Here is a 22,505-nt window from a genome sequence, read left to right as displayed (position 1 = left end):
CTGTACAGTATAAGCCTGGATCACGGATGTTGGATTTGTTTCTAGTGCTTATATTTTCACGGTGCATTATTGCTCTCTAGTGGACGCTTTGTACAATCACATTCCGCATGTGTTGCCAGAAATTCCCTATAAGCGAGCCTGGTTTGTTTTCTGAACTTTTCCCAAAACGGTTTTAAAAAATGAAAAAAAATCATACCACAATTGATTAAAATGTACACGATGGATGCACACTGCGGCAGGAGCGCAACATCAGAAGACGAGTCACTGCAGACTACGTTTTTTTTTTTTATATATTTGTTAAAAATGTAAGTAATTTTATGTCAAGGTGATAGGCGATGGCATGGATACATTGCGTGTACTTTTTTGCTCACTAAAACATGCCATTGAAAAGCAAGTAGAAAAAGTGTCTGAGGGATGGATTGCCTTGAAGAAACAGCTTTATGTACTTTGGCACCTTTGGCACATAATATACTTGTACTGTCAAAGGAAGGAAAAACAATACTTTCAGAAATAACAAATCGACTTTTTATTGTGATCGAAGTACTTTATTGATTTTAAGACTTTTGTCCTTAGCAATTCTGGGGGTGTTTCTAGCCGTATATTTAGGCCACTTTGTCCTGTTGGAGGAACCATGCAACCTTTCCGATGGTGGCTAGCACCGTTGACACACTTGACAGTCTGGAAATGTGATTTGTCCCCCCCCCCTGCAAAGACTCAAAGCAAGTAAGGTAGCCTGATCCGCATCCGTTTATCACAATAGATACAGAATTATCTGTTGCTTCAAATGTTTTTGGATATTAAACGTTTTGATTATTATTAAAGTATACGTCTAACAAAACAGGATTAATTTCTAACAGCAGATGAAGAGACGTCACCTGGCCATCAAATGTTAAATGTCCGCCTCGGCCGGTCAGTTTTGAACCTACCAGTGAGTACTTTTGTTATGAATCCTTGGCGAGGCAATGAACGCGTGGTTCTTTTGTTTTGTTTTGTTTTCATGTTTTCCCACTTTTTTTTCTTGTCTTATCGTCGGGAGAGCGACATGTCATCATTTGTTTGCCTCTTTGTAGATTACAGTAACGTTGACACCGATCACGGTTCTTTTGTTTGTACCTCTTTTGCACGGCGTCTTCAAAATGGTAGATTTAACTAGGTTTTTCTAGAATTCACAACTTATTGAGCCATGTTTTGCTTGTATGTCATGTCAACGCTCGCCGAACATGCACTGGGGCGCTTGAGCAAATGCTGGCCAATTGGAGCAGAAGTTACTGAAAGAAATCGCGAGTCCGTCGCCATGGTAACAAAACACAACGACGAACGTTGATCCCTACGTTTGGATTTTAGAGACGGGTGAGACTTAAATTATTTTCTTTTCTTATTAAACACAGTTTAACATTGTTAAACGACCCATTAGTCATGGTCTTAGTCCAAAGAACGCGTACATTATATTGCATTATATGGAACATGAATCGATGCAGAGTTACTCATGTTGAATCTGGACACAATTAGTACGTAAACGTCCGTCAACATTTTGTGTTCCCTTTAGTAAAGCAGTTCGACAGATATTTATACTTTAAAATAATTTTTTTTTCACTGCACCCATTTTTGTACAAAACAGCTTTATTTTATTTTTTTGCAAAATAATCCAATGTTTTCAGAGATTGACCAAGATGTATCGGTCCATTTTTTTAACGGAGTAATTTAAAGGATTTGAATAAAGAATAAAATCATGGTATTACTGTTATTATCTTGTTACTCAATTTGCTTCCATTGCAGGTGACATCTTATGGACGCACACCAATGTTGCAGTCAAGAAAACCACGCCTGACAGAGGGCAATGAAATTCATCCTCCTCGATTCCTCCAACTACTTGAACCGAGCACAACTCATCAAAAAGTAATAATTAACTATTCCGACCTCTATGGCTTGTTGGTGAACAAACGTGATGAAAAGCAATGTGCAATTTGTCTTCCTTGTAGGCACTGTCTGAAGTTATACAAATCAATAGTGTCATTATAGTATACAAGTAGGAAGAAGACAACAGAAATATACTTAATGCAGTGCTACTAACCCGACTCTTACATCTGTTTATTTTTATTCTTTTTAAATCTGAAGATGTTTAAGGTCGCTGAGGACAAAACTATTAAGCTCTTAATATCCTACAAATATCAATTAATATCTTAAACACACATCACTTGCCTTTTGAGCCACCAATGTCCCCACGGTGATTGAAGCCTATCCCAGCAATCATTGGGCAGGACCCTGAACCGGTTGCCAGCTAGTTGCACTCACACCTACGGGTAATTTGGAGTGCTCAATCTGCCTACCATGCAATTGTATTTTGGGGATGTGGGAGGAAACCGGAGTGCCCAGAGAAAACCCTCGCAGGCACGGGAAGAACATGCAAATGTTGCACAGGGAGGGGCTGAGGTGGAATCGAACCTACACCCTCTGAACTGTGAGACGGACGTAGTCACCAGTGCCTCACCGTGCCGCTGCCACCAATGTTAGTTCTTTGGATTCAGGAATCTAAGCATTATAGGGTTTGTCATCCAATTTTGGGAAGGGTGTGAAAAATATACCGTATGCACTCAAAAATAATTGTGTCCAGGATGTGTAGACCTTTGAACTTTGGATTGGAAAACAAAGCATCAAATTTGCTTCATGAACCAGTTTTATTTTTTCACTCTTCTTGACGGCACTCTCTTGTCAACATTGGGTCTGTTATTTGTCCAGTGTCTTGCGTAATGAGTTTAGAAAGATTAAAGCACAGTGCAATTTTATTTCTACAATTGTGTGTTTGCAGATGCCCTCGGTGGAAGTCAATCAGTCATTTTTCCAGCCCCACCCACCTGAGTTAATTTTCCAGAACTTCACTCCTGCACAATCTTACAAGTTACCTCTACAACTGTTCAACAATGATAAGGTGCGGAACGAAATAACGAAACGAAATAACAAAATAATTGAACTAATGTATTAGTTCAATTATTATTATTATTCTAACCTTTAACTGGACCAAAGCATCACAACCCCTAAATGAATGAATAAATTATTATTATTTTCTTAATGCCAGTGTGTTTCTCGGTTTATTTTAGTGTGCAAAATGCTCAGAGATATAATGGTTCTATCTGTAAAACATAGGATGAAAAAAAAAGGTATAAAACATACTTGAATGTTTCCAACTGTGTGTTTGATGCTCTGTTGATTTTAGGATTGTTATGGTGCTTTTGACAATTTGAGTTTGTTTGTTGTCAAGATATCACGGCATGTCAAGCTGGAGCATCAGGAGTCCGCTTATTTCCAAGTTGAAGGCCCAAAGGAGGCTAAGACTAAAGTAGCAGCAGGATTGTCAGTGGGCTTCACAGTCTGCTTCACTCCACAGGAGAATAAGGTACCTTCACTTTCATTTAGATACTTTCAGATTGTTTATAGTATACAATATTTTGTTTCACAACGACCAGTTGTGGGATTTGTGTGATACATGAAAGCAGAACCAACGTTACACCAAAACCAGGAATCAAAGTTACACATTCATTTTCAATGTTTATTATCAACATCATTAAATGATATTGTTTAGACACAGCTAGATTCATCACCTCATCACTATTCATCCTTTGCATAGCCACAGGAAACAAAAACATGTAACTCAGTTCAGCTGCAGGCGTGCGAAAGCTCAAGATTTGGCAACGTTGTGCGCTTTGGTGCCAATGGAAAACATTGTCAACTTCAGTCAAAACAGTACAGCTTTTGTCCATATGGAACCGCCAACATCAATGAAAACTGAAAATTTGTTTTTAAATAAATCAGCAATTTTAATCCCACCTGCTGTATGGTTACGATACTTTATTTATTTATTTATTTATTTATTTATTTATTTATTTATTTATTTATTTATTATCTGTTTATCCTTTATTTAGAATTTTTACTCTTCATAACCCCAAACAATTATTAGCCGACTCTTGCATCGTTGCAAATATTAATAGGCACTGGTACTAGACCAGAAATCAGCCAGTACAAACTTGGGAAGTAAAATACACTGTTTCAAAATAAGTAATTAGAAAGAAAAATGTGTTTCATAAAAAAGTGTTTCTGAGAACCTCATCTAATACATAATTATAAAATCTAACCCTAATGCTGTTTCTTCATTTTTGTTTCTAGGACTACCACCACACTCTGGTTTTTGTGACAGAGCGGGAGCAGTTTGAGGTGCCAATCCGTGCCATTGGCCCGAGAGCCAGTTTGAACTTCCGTGATGAGTTGCATTTACCAGTCTGCCTTGTGAAAGCCTCCACACAGAGAACTCAGCTTGTACGCAACCTAGGAGACCGCATTGCCATCTTCAAATTACAAACACAAAGGTGACGACTACTATTAAAATCAAGTTGTGAATTAATGGCAACTATGAGATTTTATAGTTGCATTAATAAAATCTAGTTGTGAATTAACGGCAACTATGAGTTTCTGTATTTGCATTCATACCTATAAACTCTGTTTCTCATCCTAGACCTGAATTGTAATCACGTAAAGTGTAAAGCTGTATTGATGTGGATCAAATCTGCTGGTATTTAGAGGGTGGAGAAATCCAAAAAAATATATGAGACTTATGAGGCAATATGTTTTGCATTACTTTGTTATACATTTTAAGGGATGATTAATTTCCCCTGATCCATATTACAATGCTTCAATCCCTTAACGTAGGCATATTATAGGAAATTGACTTTTAATTGTTTTCATAGAAATTGTTGTGTCTGCAGAGGGTCTACTCATCCAATTACACAGCCAAAGTAAATATGTTAGTGGTGGTTGGAAATGTGGATCAGAACCCTAATTCACAAGTGTAATTCAGCGGCTTGGTAATGAAGTGCCGCCTCTCCAATTTAGAAAACGCTTTACTGCCTTTACGAGTGCACACATTTTTCTTCTGGCTGTCACTTTCCCGTTCGGGCAAGTGCGTAGCCGCTGGCCTCCTTGCAAGTGCTAGCTTCCCCTGGTTTGATAACACAAAGCTGTACTTGTATTGCCCATCCAACAAAAGAGAGGCAGTGATTCAGTTGTGTGAGACTTCAATGCTGATTTCAGCAAGGCTGAAAAAGACCTTGAAAATTGTAAATCACAGACATGTTCTTAAGACACCTGGGAATTGCGCATAATGTGATGCAGTAAAAATATTTATTTCTAAATGAATGACTATAATATTGAAATGTATTTTTTTGTCATTTAAAATAATGATTAGTGGTTGGCTGCAGTTGTATATCACTACAGCTAATTGATAGATAGACAAGCTCCTATTATGTAAGCAATAACTTCAACTGCACCAATTGCAGTGAGAGAGAAACTCAAATTTTACAGTATGTTTAACTTTCTGTCCATGCACACCTCGAGATTAAACCGATTGTCAGAGAGCTAATAGAAAAATGAATCACTCTGTGACCTTGCGGCATTTCTATTACAGTCCTTTTTCAGTAACACCCTCCTCTGGAACTCTGGATATTGGCGAGAGCATGCAAATAACCGTGGCTTTCAATCCGATGACTGCAGGAGACCACCAACAGGATCTGTTGCTACACTACGATATTGGTACAATATTTGGAAATAATATTTAACAATATTGTATATGCAATATTGTTATGTTTTTGTGTATTCAAATCATCCTATATTGTACTCTACATTTGCTTGTGCGACTTAAAGGGGAAGACAACTCTCAATTTTTTTTTTTTTTTTACAACAATATTTTGGATGTTCTTGTTCAAACACAGCATACTGATAAATATAAGTTTAGAAGATGGATAAACAGCAGGTGGATTTTGTCTGTTTAATTCATATTCCACAAACAAAACAGTAATCAAAACCAGTTGCACAGAATATCTTATCACTAGGAAAATTTGGGGTTGACTTCCCCTTTAAATCATACATACACTATTTAAAACTTTAACATGTCTTAAAAATATGATCAAAACCCAGCAGAGTAAAGGTGAGGTTTTGCATATTTGTTTACTTCTGTGTCGCTGCTGTTTACCTCTGTTTTTGGTGCTTGTTTCAAGATACGGGACATTCTAGCGTTCCTTTACTCTTTTTGAAGAATAATATAATAAGAATAATAACTAATATTTATGTACTCTTGGACCTGTTTGATTTGTGATTGACAGTATTTATCGCCCCAACGCTCTTCATTCCTCTTCCTGTGCTCAGGTGAAGATGTGCACATAAGCCTCTATGGTTCTTGTAAGGAGTTGAAGCTCAAGCTTATCCCTGAATACCTTCATTTGGAAAAGACTTACATCTCCTTGTCTAACACGCATACGGTGTCACTCACCAATAGTAGTGATACCACTCTTAAGTACTGCTGGACAACATGCCAGATCCATCTCGAAGAAAGCCAGTGAGTATATTGTCAAATACTTTCGAATGAAATTGATTCCATTGTGCTTCTGACTTTCCTGACTGACTTTGTGCAATTCTATAAAAAAAAATAATTAAGACAAAGCACACACTAAAAAAAAAAAAGTCTTTCAATCCAGGAAGCATGTCTTCACAGCATTGCTAAATATAAGCTACAGTAAGTCTACTTGTTACTCTCTCTGTGCCTGTTGTTACTCTTTGTGTTGCCTTTCCTTTGTCTCTCGACGGTCTAGGGATTCCTCAATGCTCGAGCACCAGCATCATGCAGATTCACCTTTGCTTGTTCCCTGCCAGTCTGACCTCACAGCCAATCATCGAACCGGCCTCCTCGCTCTCTCACAAGGATGCATAACATTAGAACCAGCGGTGTGTGTTTGTGACTTCTAGTCGCACTAATTAATTGTTCTTCCATTGTTTTGGACAATATAAGAATGCGATAAAGATAAGAGTTGCCAAGACAATATATTTTGGTGTGTTTTTCAAATAATGGGAAAACTATAAAAGCATTTGCTTTTGCATCCAAAAAGATGTAGATGTTTGGAAATCACACTTGCCATTGCGCCTGTATTTAGATATTATTTTATATTCCAAACGAACCTCATGTAGCTTGACTTATTCTGTTTCTGTATATTCACTCAGTTGCACTCATAAACTCTAAAATGCGCTTTTCCCCCTTTTGTTAACATGACACAGTCGGGAGAAATATGGCCAAATACCACAGCACGTTTCTCTGTTGTCTTCAAGCCCGATGAAGCCAAATTATACCGAGAAACCATATATTGTGACGTCACAGGTAAGTGGCTAGAACACACGTGTAGTGTTGAAACAAGCGTTAACAATGAAACAACAGCTCATTGTTATTGGTTTACAATAAACAATGGAGCTTGGAATACATTTCTGTTTTGCATAGCTATTTTACTGGACGTTATTTGTACTGCAAAGTCGTTGGCCATTTCGAATTTGACCTCATGGTGATTTTTAAATCTGCTCCTTTTTTGTGATGGATGTAAAGATCCTGAACAGGGCTTAGCATAGCTCTGCGTGAAGATGTGTTTGACACAGTGATGGTAATTTTGCAGGTGAGCGCAGAGAGAGGACTGCGCCATTGTGGCCGTGGTCACACCCGACTTCAGTTGTGGCCAATGAAAATGTCTATTTTCATTCCCTTTGAATGCGGCAGGCTCGTCACAGGTGTCAAACTCGAGGCCCGGGGGGGCAGATACGGCCCGGTACATCATTTTATGTGGCCCGCAAAGACAAATTGTGCATCAAATTCGTGTGTCATTACTGGAATTGCAAATTGTCTTCACTTTTAACATCTTTTTTTAAAAATATTTGACCAGTCTTTACTTGTCTAGTTTGAAAACGAGTTATTTGTCAGTTTGTTTTGTAGCTTTTACTGTATATGATATGAGGTGCTCATACATTTATTTGTGTTGACAGTCATAATGGCCCTCCGAAAGAAGCTATAACTACAATGCAGCCTGCAAAAAAAATGAGTTTGACACCCCTGCATTAGTGCAACACACACATTTAGACCCACATAGCTATGGCGCCCAGGGGGATGATTTTTTAAAATATGTATTTAGATGCAAACGCATACTTAAGCAGATACGAAAATCTGCAAAAATCTGCTAGCATTTGTGGCTAGCCTGTGTCGTAAACAGAGCATCATGTCTTATTTAATTATTATTTTTTATTTATTTTCCTTTGACCCTTTCCTTTGTTACGCTGTACTTTTAGGCAAAAAATCTCGCATTCCTCTGACAGTCAAAGGTGAGGGTTTGGGACCTGCAATGCAGATCAGCTGTAAGCTAATGGATATGAAAAACATATTTATAAGTCACACTGTCTCTTACGAGGTAAGGCTTGCCAAGAAAAAGTCAGTGCATGCTAATATTGCCACTAATTATCACAATGCGTTTGGATTCCTATAGGTGCAGCTGTCCAACCACGGGCTGATTGATGCCCCTTTTGAGTTCTCAAGCCCTTGCACTCCTTTTGGGAAATTTTTCTCCTTCACTCCCAAGAAAGGTGTTGTTTGCTCTGGGGCTTGCCTGATGGTGAAAGTTACCTTCCAAAGTGACATTTTGGGAACTTTCTCTGAAGGCTTATTGCTATCTGTCAAAGGCCAACCTCAACCACTAATTCTTACATTCAGGTGAATTTGGAATGCTCTCTTACTTAGCTTGAATAATGAAAATGGGTTCAGTATTGTAATAAAAGTACCTTGTATGAAGTACATTAACTCAGATTATTATTATTTTTTTTTTACTATCGAATGGTTCCTTTTTTTTTTTTTCATTTTCTGTATTTGGTATTTCTGTTTCAGGGGCTGTGTTATTGGGCCAACTTTTCACTTCAGTGTTTCAGAACTCAATTTTGGAGATGTTGCCTACGGTTCGTAAATCTTTATGTTGAAGGAAATATATTGGGCATTTTCTCCCACAATTAGAGTACTAACAATTTTCAGTCATATAACATCAAGTCATGCTTTATGTTGCAAATGTGATATGTTCCTTTTCATATTGATGTTAGTTTATGTTATTTTGCAGGTTTCCCACAAACAGAAATGTGTTCCCTCTTTAACACATCCTTTGTTCCAATGAACTTTACCCTGCGTGTTCTGGGAGACGGAATGGGCTCTCCCAGTGTGACGAGTGACCAGCAAGTGTGTGAGCTGTGTAGGAACAACTGGCAAGGAAGTATTTCTCATGACATCAATGCTATGCCTGTTGAGTTTACCGTCAGTCCTGCTGCGGGTACTTTGCGGGCCATGGCAGACGTTAACATCAAGGTACAGTGGATTAGTAAAAGTTATATTCAGTTTTTGTACTACCTTTTTCAGTTTTCAGATAATGCACTACTCTCATGTGTCTTCTACCTGTGTCTCATTTGTTCTCGTGTCACTAGTTTTATTTTGTTATTTTGAAAAATGTATGCTTTGTGTTAGAGTGGTGCTCACTCTAACTTATTTGCAAGAACCACACGGGAGACAGAATGCCCTTTGAGCACTTGCAAGTGGAGAATTTGTTCGTCACTGTGCATACAGCGATGTTCGAACAAAGTCTGACTTTGGATTCTTGCAAGAGAGTATTTATTGAGAGAAAACAGGGTGGGGGTGAGAGTGGACAGGTTTGGTGAATCCCTGGCCTCTGGTCAAATCAGAGCAGGGGGTGTTTTACGACATTGGCCAGCTGCAGAGGATGCAACCACTTTATTTGACTGCGTTGTGAGAGCAGGAGAAGTTTGGTTCATCATTATAGTCTACATTCCAACATAATCATACGATCAAAATAATCTATCAACCCTAATATTTTGTACGTTGTTCTCTTTGGTGCTGCTCTCAAAAACTGCGTATGTTTCCCCAACCTTTTGCCAGACCGGAACAGCATTATAGTCTTTAATCATGTATACTACTATCATCCATAAGGGGAGATTTTGCAGTTTATGTGCCAGTCATTCTGATATCCTAATTGTAAATCAAATGAGGGATGCTGCTGCAATCCATCCATCCGTCCGTCCGTCCATCCATCCATCCATCCATCCATCCATCCATCCATCCATCCATCCATCCATCCATCCATCCATCCATCCATCCATCCATCCATCCATCCATCCATCCATCCATCCATCACAATTTCTTTATACTACATGTTTTTGCATTTTCTCAACAGGTGTCACTGTGCTCCAACACAGTCAAGCATTACAGGTTGGCTCTGGTAGTAGATGTTGAGGGTGTTGGAAAAGAGATCATGGCTCTTCCCATTATTGCAAGGTAAGATATATGTGTACAAAAACAAATCAAATGTAATAAAAAATAATTTTATACAAAATACAGTACAAGTAGTAGTGGGCGGCATCTGATAACATGTGGCAAAAGCATCTGGTTTACAGTTGATGAAATATTTCCCGATTACTTTGCCTGTCTTGAGGGAAATGTCCCATCTCATGAAAATGATTGGTCATTCCATCCGAGCTGATGCAGAACCAATGCAAAGTATGACTCAGCGCCAACTATCAGACATCTTTGAGGCCTGTGTGGTGACAAGGGCTGATGGCACTGCATGTGCTCTCATAATGTTACAATTGGGGAATGAGGCTCTAAAAACATTAAATTAATTTTCCCTCTCCTCTACGTACAGGTGTATTATTCCAGATATCATGATAGAATCTCCAGTGGTGGATTTTCAGAAGTGCTTCCTCAATCACCCGTATGAAAAGAAAGTACACTTAACGAACCAAAGTTCTCTTCCTGTCTGCTATGGGATGCTGGAACAGGTAAAGCAGTTCACTGTAGCTTTAAAAAAAAAAAAAACTAATGGGATGAGTGGACGTTATAAAATACTGAATAACTAGTTTTTTTAGTTTTTACTTGACAGTGTTTTAGTTTTTTAGTTTAGTTTTTATACTGGACTTTCTTAATTGTTTGCAAAGCTTCTCTATATACCCATTTCATCGTGGAATTTAATGATAAATTGATGTTTGATGGGATTCATTGTGCTCATCTTTAATCATTAATTTCCACTATTTCATATCAGTGTGATGGCTTACACCCATATATAGTAAAGAAGCTACATGTACACAATTTAGTTATTATTATTATTATTTTTTTATTATTCCCGTATGTATAGGAATATGAGGAGAACCCTTCAGTGATATTTGGAAGTTCTTTATCCAGGGGAGTGATCCCTCCTCACAGCTCAGCAGACCTTCCTGTTTTCCTATTGGTGAAGGATGCTGGAAAGCACCATCACACGCTTTACATTGCTCTGTTTGGCAGCATTCACTCACCACTGGTAAATTTCCATTATTATATTGTTTCCTTTTAGTTGCCGTCATGTCCTTGTATTGATATAGTGCTTTTCTACTCATCCCCCTGTCTCCTGTTCCCTTTCAGGAGGTTGTCTTGTCATGCACTGGGCGAGGTCCCATAGTTTACCTTCACTGTCCGGGTCAACAACTGGAATTTGGCAAAATACCTGTTCTGACAGATGTTGCTAAATCCCTTCCCCTCTCCAACCACTCACCTATTCCAGCATACTTCACGGCACACATGGTACAAACAACTCAGATTATCTTCTAGATAAATGCTGTAGTTTGGAAAAAGGAAGGCAATTGAAATACTTTGTGAGCTGAGGTTCTGCTTAGATGCACATTTTCTACATGACTTTACTAGCTCTCAAACTAAAACTGGTTGTGAGATTTCTTTTTTTAAAAGATACAAGCAAACAGAAATAACATATCTTGAGGACTAATTTCAATCATCTTGAATGCATTGTCTGACATTTTTCTGAGATTATACAAAAATATTTCTGAGGTTCTTTTACATACATGTGCAAATCCACCTGGCATTTCAGATATATATTGCTCAAATTAAAAACTCTTTGACAAGAACATGGAGGAATTCCATTACTAGATAACTGTTCAGATTTCACCTGTAGCGGTGCCCACCATGTACCGTGATGACGCGATTAACTGCATGAAAAGCACTGTTCATGTGTCGACCAATGGAAATGCAAAGCAAAAGGAAATTAATAAGCCTACATCCTATTTCAGTTGTCACCCTGTCAACATCATGGAGGAAAAAAAAAAATCTTGATTGATTGTCTCTATTTCCATAGAGCCAAGTAAAGTCCCCTTGGCGTGTTGAACCCAGTGAAGGGGAATTGCCACCACAAGGCCAACTGGATCTTAAGGTTGTGGCTAATCTCAAAGATACACTCTTTTTTCAAGACACGCTAGAGATTTCCATCCAAGGTAGTCAAAATCTCATTGTTGCCCTGTCTGCAACGGGCACGGGCACCACAATTGTCAGTGACAAGCCCTTATATCCAAATCTGGACCTTGGTATACACTTCAGGTAGTATTCATTCATTAACCTCACCCAAAAAAATAGCACTTAAAAGCATATTGCATATTGTCATACGTTTTTCTTTTTTTATTTTTTTATTTATGTGTGTCCTAAGCCATGGATCGTGCGACTTCCATTTCAAGGTGACCAACTATGGCCTACGAGTACATCGACTTTATTGGAAGACAGAGTGCTCATCTGGACGCACTTTTCTGCCGTCCATCTCAGCTGGAAAATCATGGGGACCACAAATTGAAGACAAACCCGTCTTCAGCATCAGCCCAACACGTATGGAACTTTTTCCCGGTGACTCGGTTGACATGGTGCTGGAAGGATCTTCAAACTTCCCCAAGGTGACATAGCAGAACAGCAGAACAACTATTGTAAAGAACTGGCTTAGATGTTTGTTTTTTTTTGTTTTTTTTTGCATGATCACTATTAGGTATAATTTTCTTCATAAAAACTTACACAATCACTACCACACAGGTCAAACAATGTCATATTAAACAAGTAGAGATACTAGATACAAGTTCATAACTGATTTGATTGTCTTTATACAAGTGACCCTTGCCTGCCTCCTTAGGTTGTGAGAGAATATCTCGTCTGCTGCGGCATTGTGGGTCTCCAGGGGATCAAGGAGCATATATTTACTGTGGAGGTGACATGCCATTTTGTGACCCCTATGCTCAGCATGTCCCCCCAGAAGCTGAATTTCTACATAGAGAAGGTTCATGAAAGAATTGTGATCATAATTTATTTTGAATTTTCCGTCACCATTTCCTAATCTTTATATCCAATTGCATATATATTTCCATCAGCTCCCAGGAGAAGACCTTACCCAACTTTATGAGGAGCTGGTTTTAAAGAACGTGTCATCTCTCTCTCTATCCATGGAGCTCTCTCTTGCTTCCCCTTTCTCCCTGTGCGAGGCCCGAGGAGTCTTTAGTACTGCTAACACAAAAGTATGTCATCACTCAAAAATATTTGGACTTTGTTGAAAGGGCTGTGAATATGATTCAAGCCTACAGGAGTCACTTGCAAGTGCAGAAATGTGCAGTACAAGAGTATTGTAAAAAAAAAAAAGAGGATTGACGGTGATCTTTTCATTACATCGACATTACGTCATGAGATTTCTCTAACGATATAATGCATTTTTTTTTTCAGAGCATGACACTAGCTCAAGGGGAAGAAACTCAGTTGTGGATATGTTTTGATCCAACTTGCTTCCATGGTCAGTTGTCACAAGTGGTGGATCAGGTAACATCAAGGTGTATTTTATGTTTCTTTTTGTCTGCAAAATTGTCTTTCGCTATACTTTTCTATAGTTCAAATTAAGCCACTGAAATCTGTCCCAAACCTACAAAGTACACTAAACTAAAACAACTTGTTTTGTAATCTCAAATTATTTACATCTCTTTTGTGTAATGATGACTGCTTATACAGTGATCCCTCGTTATTCACGAGAGATGCGTTCCAGAAACACCCGCGAAAAACGAAGCTCCTCGAAGTAGGAATAGTACATTCATTATCTAGAAATTTAAACATCACTGTGCTGAAATTTCCAATAAGTAGTGTTTCTTGTTGGTCGTTATATGACATGGGTTTATCATAAGTAAGTTAATTAGAACTATGGTTTACCTTGCAAAGTGTCTACCTTCAGAATTACCACACCTTTAGAATTACCACACTACACTAACCATGCATTGCGAAACCAAAGTGAGTCAAGGTTGCGCATGAATCTCCTATATTCATATACAGCGTGTATTTAAACACTGTTCTCTCGTCACTTATAAAGTCGTAATGCACCGAGGCTACAATAGATGAAGCGTAAAGTGGCGAGGGATTACCGTATATATATGTGTGAATAATTAGATGTTCTTTCTTGTCCATTTTTCCAGACCCTCAACATGATCTACATAGGACATCCACAAGAAGACAAGGTGGAAATGCATGCTGAACTTCATTATCCCAACCTCCATTTTTCCTCCACCACAGTGGATTTTGGAAGTGTTCTCAACTCAACAGAAAATCACCAGGAAGTCACAATGACAAACTGTTCCCCACTGCCGGTATTTTACCGCTGGGCCTGTTTGGTGGATCATTCACAGTGTGCCTTCAGGTATACCATTAGCAAAAAAAACTTTATTGTGCATGTGTTTTGCACTTGCTTGCCATTATGTACTTTACTTCTGCTAGTGAATTTAATTAGGTCGGAAGCTCTGAGCATATCTGTTATGGTGCCATCAGGTAGTTTGATCCCTTTGTTGTGATTATCTGACCTTGCCTAGATATTTTTTGCCCACACTTATCATAGTTCAATTGGCCTTCCCATGTCATTGCTGTAAATCTTCATGGGATGAATCAGGGAGTCTATGTCATGCTTGTTCTTGGTATACAGACAAGAATGATACATGTCAACAATATACTATAGTACATAAACAAATATGTTACTGACAAAACATAAGGCTGGAGCTTTTTGTCTTTGGTAAGTGGCCATGAAAGAATATTCAATTTCTTTCCCTTGTCACTGGCTAAAGACAAAGCATCTCCAGAGAGGAAACAGCAACGTCCATGGGCTCTAGACTTATGTCAGCGAGTAGTTGCCGCAATTGGTTGTAATCCAAGTAATAAAACTGGATTTATGTCTACAATAAAGTCACTTTAACCAAATGCGTTTGAGCCATTGAGTAAGCGCTAGTCTAAGTTTTAACTGTAATTAATTATTTATATTATTGTGAATCCCCTTAAATTAAAGCTGCAGGTCTTTTCATTTTCATATAAAGGGAAAGTAACTACACTGGCCCAATCTCCATATGCATTTTTGTTCATTTACTTCCTTATGGATTTTTTGGGGTATATTTATGGATTTTTATTATTTTTGTCGAGAGTCTAGAAAACCATTAAATTTACCTTGCTTATTAATATTACCATTCTGAATCTATGTATAACATTATGATACTTCTCCCTCAAAAGGTCTTCTGAAACCTCTATAGCTGCTCTCACCAACGAAGGTATTATACCAGACCAGGACATCCCGCAATGCTCTGTGTGTGTGCAAGAGGTACGCTTCATCATGCAACCTAACAAGAGTTATGAAAACCTCTTTGTGCAGTGCATGATAGATTGTTATAGAGTTTTCTCCATCCATCCATATTTATGTTACAGTGGTAAACATGAGTCTGTTTCAGCTGACTGGATCCGTTGCGCCGAACTGATGTTCATACTCTTTCTGTAGATTTTTGATGTCTTGCCAATGCATGGACATCTGAAACCTGGCGAGCAGCAGTTGGTCACGTTCATCTTTCACGGCCAGGACTTCGTTAGCCGAGAGGTGATCGCACAGTGCCAAGTAGAGCATGGACCAATATATGACATTAGACTCAGAGGGGAAGCATCAGAGATCAGCTTCAGTCTGGACTCGACTACTGTTGACTTTGGTCTGCAGGTATGACTGTCTTCACTATACTAGTCTGCAGGGCTGGCCCATATCATAAACAGTCTGTTGTTCAGGCCCACAACCGCTAGCTGTTATTTCTGTGATCCAATGTGTACTACACTGCATAAATGTTTTAGGCCACTAGCTGGCCCTGAGTCAACCTACTACAGCGTATTTAACAAACGGGTTGACTTGTAAAACCCTGGTTTGGGCATTGAGTCTCAAGAATTGATTGGAACCAGAAGTAACATTCTGATTTTCATGGAATTGTTTACCCGTTTAGATGTCCGATCCGCCAACCGGAGTAGGCGTTCTCATTGTGCAAATAAACTTAACAGTGTTGTGCACATAACCTAAATGCAGTTTTGACATTCCGATTCAAGCCACTGTTTTACAGTATGAGGAAAAATCTCCCAGTCACGTTGGTTCTATTATTGTTAAATTGGCAGGCAGATTTTTCTGAGTCCTTGTTGCAGCTGCTGCCATCATTGTTGCTCATCAATTGAAGGTTAATAAGCCCTTCCATACGTTCATTTAATCAGTCGGAGTTTTGTGAACAAAAGCAGTCCAGAGGTCAAACAGCCAAGGACACCCGAACAGTGGAGTTGCTGGAGCATGCATCTTAGCTTTAAAAAAACAACAGAAAAAACAATAAATTGCCTATTATGAACATTGCGGGTCATATCTAGATGTACAGTAAAAAGACAGCTGTCAAAGCTAAAATATTATTCTTTTGTCTCATTTATCTTTTGCTGTCAAACCCATATCTTTTCACTCCATATCACAACAAATTAATAGGCTTCACTTTTCCGTAGTTCTTGCTCAATGAAGGAGAAACTCATATCCATTCATATCCAAGCACTATCATGTGCATTCAGCTGATGTTTGTGCCATTAGGAACAAAAAAATATAGTCATTTTGTTTTGTAAATGTATTTTGTGATCCTTGTAAATTTTAAAAAAAAGTTGTAATTTAAAAAGCACACTTTTGGTTTGTATTCCAGCGTTTTGATCAAATTGGGGAGTCAACCGTGATTCTGAGGAATACCGGAAAGGTGGGCTTTAAATTCAGTATTGAAAAGGTTCAAAGGGAGAAGACCACAGTGGAACAGAAGGAGCCAGATGCAATGCTGGAAACTGAGGATGAGCAGAACGAGGAGATCCAACCTGGTCAACCACTGGTCATCCCCCCTACAGTGAGCTGAAGTTGAGACCATGAACATCAGTCATTTAATGTACTGGGTAGTTCTTTTTTCAACGTAATCTTTTGTGTGGCAGGGTTACATTGAGGCTGGCTCAAAATATCATTTACGCGTGCTCTACCTCCCTGGCATTCCTGAAGTCTTTGAAAAGCAGTTTCAGGTGGTTGTGGCTCACTTGCCACCACAGGTCATCTCACTCGCAGGCGAGGGAGTGTTCCCAAAGATCTCCCTGAATTTACCTCGAAGCCTGGGTAAATGAAAGGCAAAGCAAAACACCGACGTGAACATATTCTTGTGCAGTGAGATCAATGATTGACAATGGAACTCTGAAGACATTTTTTCTCACCCTGTTATTTCTTTACAGCGAAGGAGGGCTACAGTGATATGCTTGACCACGCCACAGAAGTAGTCAAAATGGAGGATACCTGTTCACTTCCTGTTAGTCCACAAAATAAATTTGACTAATATTAAGCTTTCAAAACTTTTATGATTGTAAGAGGTCATGAAGTTGGATTTCAATTATTTCAATTTAGTTATATTAAAGGGAGTGGAGCAAATGAATTGAATAGCTTTATTGTATATGCTGTATGAATACGATGTATACTTTAAAGCCCTTTTCACACTGCACTTGCTTAGTGTTAAAGAAGTCACGTGGTAAAGCGAAATTACCAGCACGCCCATATTTGAATTGCTGACTTATAGCAGAAAGTAAAGACAAAGATCTTGCCACTGGTTAGACTGCACCTCAACAAGATGTACTGTTGCAAAAAATCCCTGACTTTGCTCATTTTAAGACAAAGGAGCAGGACACAAGCATCAGAGAAAATGCTACGTGCAAACCGAAAGCGTGCTCAGCATTCCCAGCAGTGCATCTCTATATCTTGTCAGTCCAGTTCGCGTGGGCAGGCCCGGTTGCGTGACCGGAGCGTTTGAAGCATTTGAAGTTCCTGCTTCGCCAATTCTGCCCGTGAACGTTTGGCCACATTGCGTCATTGACAGCTAATCAAGAACCTACTTAGTACGTCACATGCATTTGCAGGAACACCCGGACATAGCCCAATAAAGTAAAAAAAAAATAACACGCACATATTCAATCTGTGTGGTGAAATAAAAACAAGGTGAGACAACAATATCATTGCGGTCTTTGAGACTGAGAGGCAAATACCACAGCCAGCTTCCTTTCTTAGCCTGAACTTAGACAAAAAAAGACCAGTAGGGTTGAAGAATTGGGAGCAAAGAAGCTGGAGTTTCTTGTGAGTGGACAGAATTGTTTATAACTGGTTAACTCTAAACAAAGAGCATTTAGCAGCCAACAAAACCATCACTAGATTGACTGGTGATGTGTGAACTCCCCCATGCCGGAGGAGACGAGTCACTCTTGTCAGCTCAAAGCAAACCATTGTGTGCAGTCACCTCCACATTGCAATATTTCACATTGGGTCTGAACGTAGCATAATGGATTGGTGGCAACTTGGAAACTTTAATTAATCATGCCGTTGCTTGTCGATAAGTCCGCCAAAATAACACTAAATCCATGTCTTATGTCACGGTAACACCACTCTGAAAATCGGTTGAAGTCATTTTGACCCGCTGCGACGCCCAGCTCCACTCCACTCTGTCCCCTCCTCTCACGACACACACAGTGAATGCGAAATGCAGTGTGAAAAGCGCCTAATGATAGATAGATAGATAGATAGATAGATAGATAGATAGATAGATAGATAGATAGATAGATAGATAGATAGATAGATAGATAGATAGATAGATAGATAGATAGATAGATAGATAGATAGATAGATAGATAGATAGATAGATAGATAGATAGATAGATAGATACTGTATTGTAATAACTGACTTTGAAACCATTTGTCTTTTAGTATGAAGAGGTGCTTCTTTTGGAGATTGAGAAAATGCTGGTCACAGAAAATGCTTTGGCGGTGACCAAGAGCCTTATGGAGCAGCGGAACTCACAAGGTTCTACCAAAAAATGGAGTAAACTCAGCAAGTATGTATTATTAATTAAAAAAAGAGTCAGATTTCATCCCAAAATCCCAATTAAGCATTAAGACCTGCAGTGTGAACCAATCCATAGTGAGCCTCAAGTAAATCTTTTCCCATCGGTCTATCTCAGCAAATGTATTTCTAAGCAAGATATTGTGAACTTTGTTGTCTTGTAATGCAACAGAGTGGCTTATTTATAAATGTACATGTGCATCAATGCCATCTCCTTCCCATTCCGCCAGGTTCCTCCTCCCAGAGTATGTTCTGGATTTTGGTTATGTTGTTCCGAGCCAAGTACTAAAACAAACTGTTAAGATCACCAATAATGGACCGCTACCAGTCTCCTTCCATGCAAACTCCAAAGTCATTGCAGGTAATGCATTTGCAGATGTTTAATGTTATTTTTAATACTTTGAGATAATATTTGTAAGTTATCATGAAGAAACGTATCATGGGAACTATATTAGCTGCATCCTGCTTTTTAAAAATGTTCTAAAATAGTCAAAAGATGCTGTCCTGCCTTTCCCTATTAGGGCTATATGCTATTACAATGTTGTGATTACGTGTTTGGTCCTTCAAGGTTTCAAGGTAGAATTTGGTAGCATAAGGAACCTTTCCTGTGGTGAGAAAGAAACTTTCAACGTTGAATTTGATCCCCAAAAAGGCAACCTATCATTGGGGATCAGAAGTGCTATCATTCCAATTCAGGTACTCGTCACTTGAGCGGAGTCATCTGTTCTTATGGCAATTATATTATTTGATTGTTTGCTTACACTTATAAGACTTTCTTTTAATTTTTGTAAAAGAAAATTGCAGGATAACATCTTTCTCAGTGCCAAGTATGAATTGAATGTTTGATTTACAGGGTATTTTATTTTGGATTACAGGTCATAGGTGGTCCATCAGTACAAGTGCATCTTTGTGCGGTGGTGACTGTGCCGTCAATCTCTGTTTCCTCAGAAACACTGCAGTTTGACGTTGTGCGGTGTGGATTATGTCAGGTAATATAGTGTCATAAATGAACAAGTTATAAGGCAACATGTATACTCATATTTATTATTGCATGTCATTATTTGTACAACGTGACATAAGAATAGCATGTAGCAAACATTGAGTGCTCAAACAAGTTGAGTCATTCCCTAAAACGGTCTTATGTTCCATTAGATTCAGACAATGCAGATATTTAATTATGAATCTGTGCCCTGCCAATGGAGCATAGTGGAAGATGTGAAGCCTGTAAAGGTACTCAACAATACAAGCTATTGTCAGTTTCAATTACACGTTAATAACATGTCACATTCGGGTGAAACCTACCCCTGTTCTACTTTTCTTCCAGGTCGATAAATTCCTGCCCCTCCATCGGCGCAGCAAATACCTGCAGCAGCACCGGCCACCACCTGTGATGTTTGAGATGACTCCCTCCTCAGGCATGCTCACCCCTGGCGAGCATGTCAACGTGCAGGTCAAATTCAGTCCTACTGAAGGGGTAAACATATTCACCTTGTTGAAATAATACAAATATAATACAATAATGTTTATGGAGAAGTGATGACAAGCACATTGACTTTCAATGAACTGATTTCTTTACAGTGTTTTTACAAGAGGCATTTAATAATAACTGTAACGGAGGGAACTCAGCCGGTGGTCATTACGGCCCTGGGGCAGGGCGATGACCCACAACTGGTGTTTTGTCCTCCAGAATTAACCATGGGCCCTAGTCTGCCCTTTAATATGGAGATTGAAGCAGAAGTCATTGTTAAAAACCCTTGCTCTTACCCCATTGAGTTCTACTCCCTTGAGTTTGACACACAGTACCTGAAGGAAGAAAAGGTAGAGCTATTTTGCAAACAATTTTTAAATCTATTTTTAATCATACAATCCCATATGTAATTATTGTTATCATTGTATATTCAATTCCTGTACCCCATTACATTAGATCCTCAGTCTACTGGATGGATATGATGCAAACGATGTGCTGCTGCTGCCTCCAAGAAATGCTGGAGAAAGTCTTCCTGTAGAACTTATGGACTTCTACAAAGATCACTGCTTTCGGCTCAAAGGTCATGATTGTGTGAAGCATTATCATCGATGTGCATCTGTCTCAAATGATTAAATTCAGAGGTGCTAACTTAGAGATTCAATGACCTATAATCATTTTTTTTACTCCAGATAAACACGTAACTGGAACGGGTCTGCAAAAACGAAGAGGCGGCAAAAGGGGTGAAAGACGAAGAACTGAACTGAGTGGGTGTGACTGCTCAATCGTTGCAAATGCATTAAAGTAACTTTGGTATATTTCAACATTTTTTATTCTGTTATTTTAACACTCATATGTGTACTTTAGTCATTTCAGATATCATGAAAGCAGAAGCTACTGGGAGTCTGGGGACACTAGAGATAAACCCTCTGTCCAATGCAATTGCCCGCTATATGGGTGTTGACCTATCACCCAAAGGTCTAGCTGCTCTGAACTGCAGAGGCATTGCTATTATTATATACGGAGCCCCACTGACAGGTAACCAAGCAAAGAATTTTTTAATGATTACTTAAGCCTTTCTGCAACAAATGGAAGAAAAAATGGCTGGATGCACAAAAACAAATAAAAACAGAATATAATCATGTCAACCAATATTGAATTGAATACACTTTGAGGTAAGAGATTTAATAACTGATTTTTTTTTTCAATAATCATTTTGAATTTAATTTGATGGCTTCGATGGAATATGTTTATCGCTGTACCTGTTTCCTTTTTAATAATACTGATGAATCATTTGGGAACTGAGGATAGTAATTGTTGGAAATTGGAGTGGAGTGAAATTCTTTCCCAATTTTGTTTTATGTACAATTTCAGTTGCTCAGTCTATTTTTCTGTTGTCATATACACACACACGCACACACGCACAATGTCGACTGAGATAGGCTCAATAGAAACAGTTTGTTTAAATGCTATTTATACAATGTTCAAACAAATCCACGGAGGGCATAATCGTAGTGTAGGTGTATCTCACATATTTCATAACAATAATTGTCACACATGTAGAAGAAGATGCTAGCCACTGATATCTAGTAAATCAAAATACTATTGCTAATTCTGTAAGTGACACGTTGTGCAGCATCCAGCCAGTCAGCTATAAATCAGCCTATAAACTAGTATAGTAATTGACTGCACTGATTGAGTTTCACCACTGCTTGAATTTCACTCCATCCAGTTCTTGTGAGTTACACGAAATGTTTTTAACTGACATCATAATATGATGACCGGTTCGACCACGAGGCTCTTAAGCAAGTTTTAAGGCCCTTTTTTTATTTTCTGTTATGTTACTTCATTGTACATGCACATCATTGGGGGAGAATTAAGATTAAAAACGTTCATTTTTCTGTTCATCCATTCTTTCAGTTCAAAGCAACAAAGCAGCTTTCCTGGCAAATCACTATGGAGGGGCTTGTCTAAGTATGGATGCTGTGCTTGCCGATTCACTTTTGCACGGGACTTCCCTCGTTAGCCTGGCTGGAAGACAGTTGTTTAGCCGTGCTGCTGCTGAATACGCTCAGAGGTTGGAAGAGGCTGGTATGCACAATACTCTTTGCAATGAGGATCCAGTGCTGTACCTTTC

General features: G+C 38.8%; 1 protein-coding gene across 1 annotated transcript in view; it reads left to right on the top strand.

The window, feature by feature from the left end:
• The first annotated feature begins 436 nt into the window (after positions 1-436).
• The window catches only part of hydin (HYDIN axonemal central pair apparatus protein), a 45,987-nt gene continuing 23,918 nt past the window's right edge, over positions 437-22,505 (top strand). Inside the window, exons 1-39 of the mRNA XM_049724438.2 lie at positions 437-1,350; positions 1,777-1,896; positions 2,807-2,926; positions 3,257-3,391; positions 4,159-4,358; positions 5,453-5,577; positions 6,190-6,379; positions 6,633-6,765; positions 7,093-7,192; positions 8,143-8,261; positions 8,337-8,560; positions 8,732-8,799; positions 8,955-9,196; positions 10,077-10,177; positions 10,545-10,680; positions 11,034-11,198; positions 11,300-11,458; positions 12,024-12,262; positions 12,369-12,606; positions 12,837-12,980; positions 13,072-13,215; positions 13,418-13,510; positions 14,152-14,372; positions 15,227-15,314; positions 15,489-15,698; positions 16,693-16,884; positions 16,967-17,141; positions 17,255-17,328; positions 18,768-18,895; positions 19,134-19,264; positions 19,472-19,599; positions 19,779-19,892; positions 20,056-20,133; positions 20,228-20,377; positions 20,482-20,721; positions 20,828-20,951; positions 21,061-21,135; positions 21,236-21,406; positions 22,289-22,459. Coding sequence (XP_049580395.1) covers positions 1,801-1,896; positions 2,807-2,926; positions 3,257-3,391; positions 4,159-4,358; positions 5,453-5,577; positions 6,190-6,379; positions 6,633-6,765; positions 7,093-7,192; positions 8,143-8,261; positions 8,337-8,560; positions 8,732-8,799; positions 8,955-9,196; positions 10,077-10,177; positions 10,545-10,680; positions 11,034-11,198; positions 11,300-11,458; positions 12,024-12,262; positions 12,369-12,606; positions 12,837-12,980; positions 13,072-13,215; positions 13,418-13,510; positions 14,152-14,372; positions 15,227-15,314; positions 15,489-15,698; positions 16,693-16,884; positions 16,967-17,141; positions 17,255-17,328; positions 18,768-18,895; positions 19,134-19,264; positions 19,472-19,599; positions 19,779-19,892; positions 20,056-20,133; positions 20,228-20,377; positions 20,482-20,721; positions 20,828-20,951; positions 21,061-21,135; positions 21,236-21,406; positions 22,289-22,459 — 5,641 coding nt within the window. The 5' untranslated portion in view covers positions 437-1,350; positions 1,777-1,800. The remainder of the gene's footprint in view (positions 1,351-1,776; positions 1,897-2,806; positions 2,927-3,256; positions 3,392-4,158; positions 4,359-5,452; positions 5,578-6,189; positions 6,380-6,632; positions 6,766-7,092; positions 7,193-8,142; positions 8,262-8,336; positions 8,561-8,731; positions 8,800-8,954; positions 9,197-10,076; positions 10,178-10,544; positions 10,681-11,033; positions 11,199-11,299; positions 11,459-12,023; positions 12,263-12,368; positions 12,607-12,836; positions 12,981-13,071; positions 13,216-13,417; positions 13,511-14,151; positions 14,373-15,226; positions 15,315-15,488; positions 15,699-16,692; positions 16,885-16,966; positions 17,142-17,254; positions 17,329-18,767; positions 18,896-19,133; positions 19,265-19,471; positions 19,600-19,778; positions 19,893-20,055; positions 20,134-20,227; positions 20,378-20,481; positions 20,722-20,827; positions 20,952-21,060; positions 21,136-21,235; positions 21,407-22,288; positions 22,460-22,505) is intronic.

This window comes from Syngnathus scovelli, chromosome 6, assembly GCF_024217435.2.
Source record: "Syngnathus scovelli strain Florida chromosome 6, RoL_Ssco_1.2, whole genome shotgun sequence".
In the NCBI taxonomy this organism is placed as follows: Eukaryota; Metazoa; Chordata; class Actinopteri; order Syngnathiformes; family Syngnathidae; genus Syngnathus; species Syngnathus scovelli.
The sequence above is the reverse complement of the archived record's forward strand: the minus strand, read 5'-3'. Positions and strand labels throughout refer to the sequence as shown.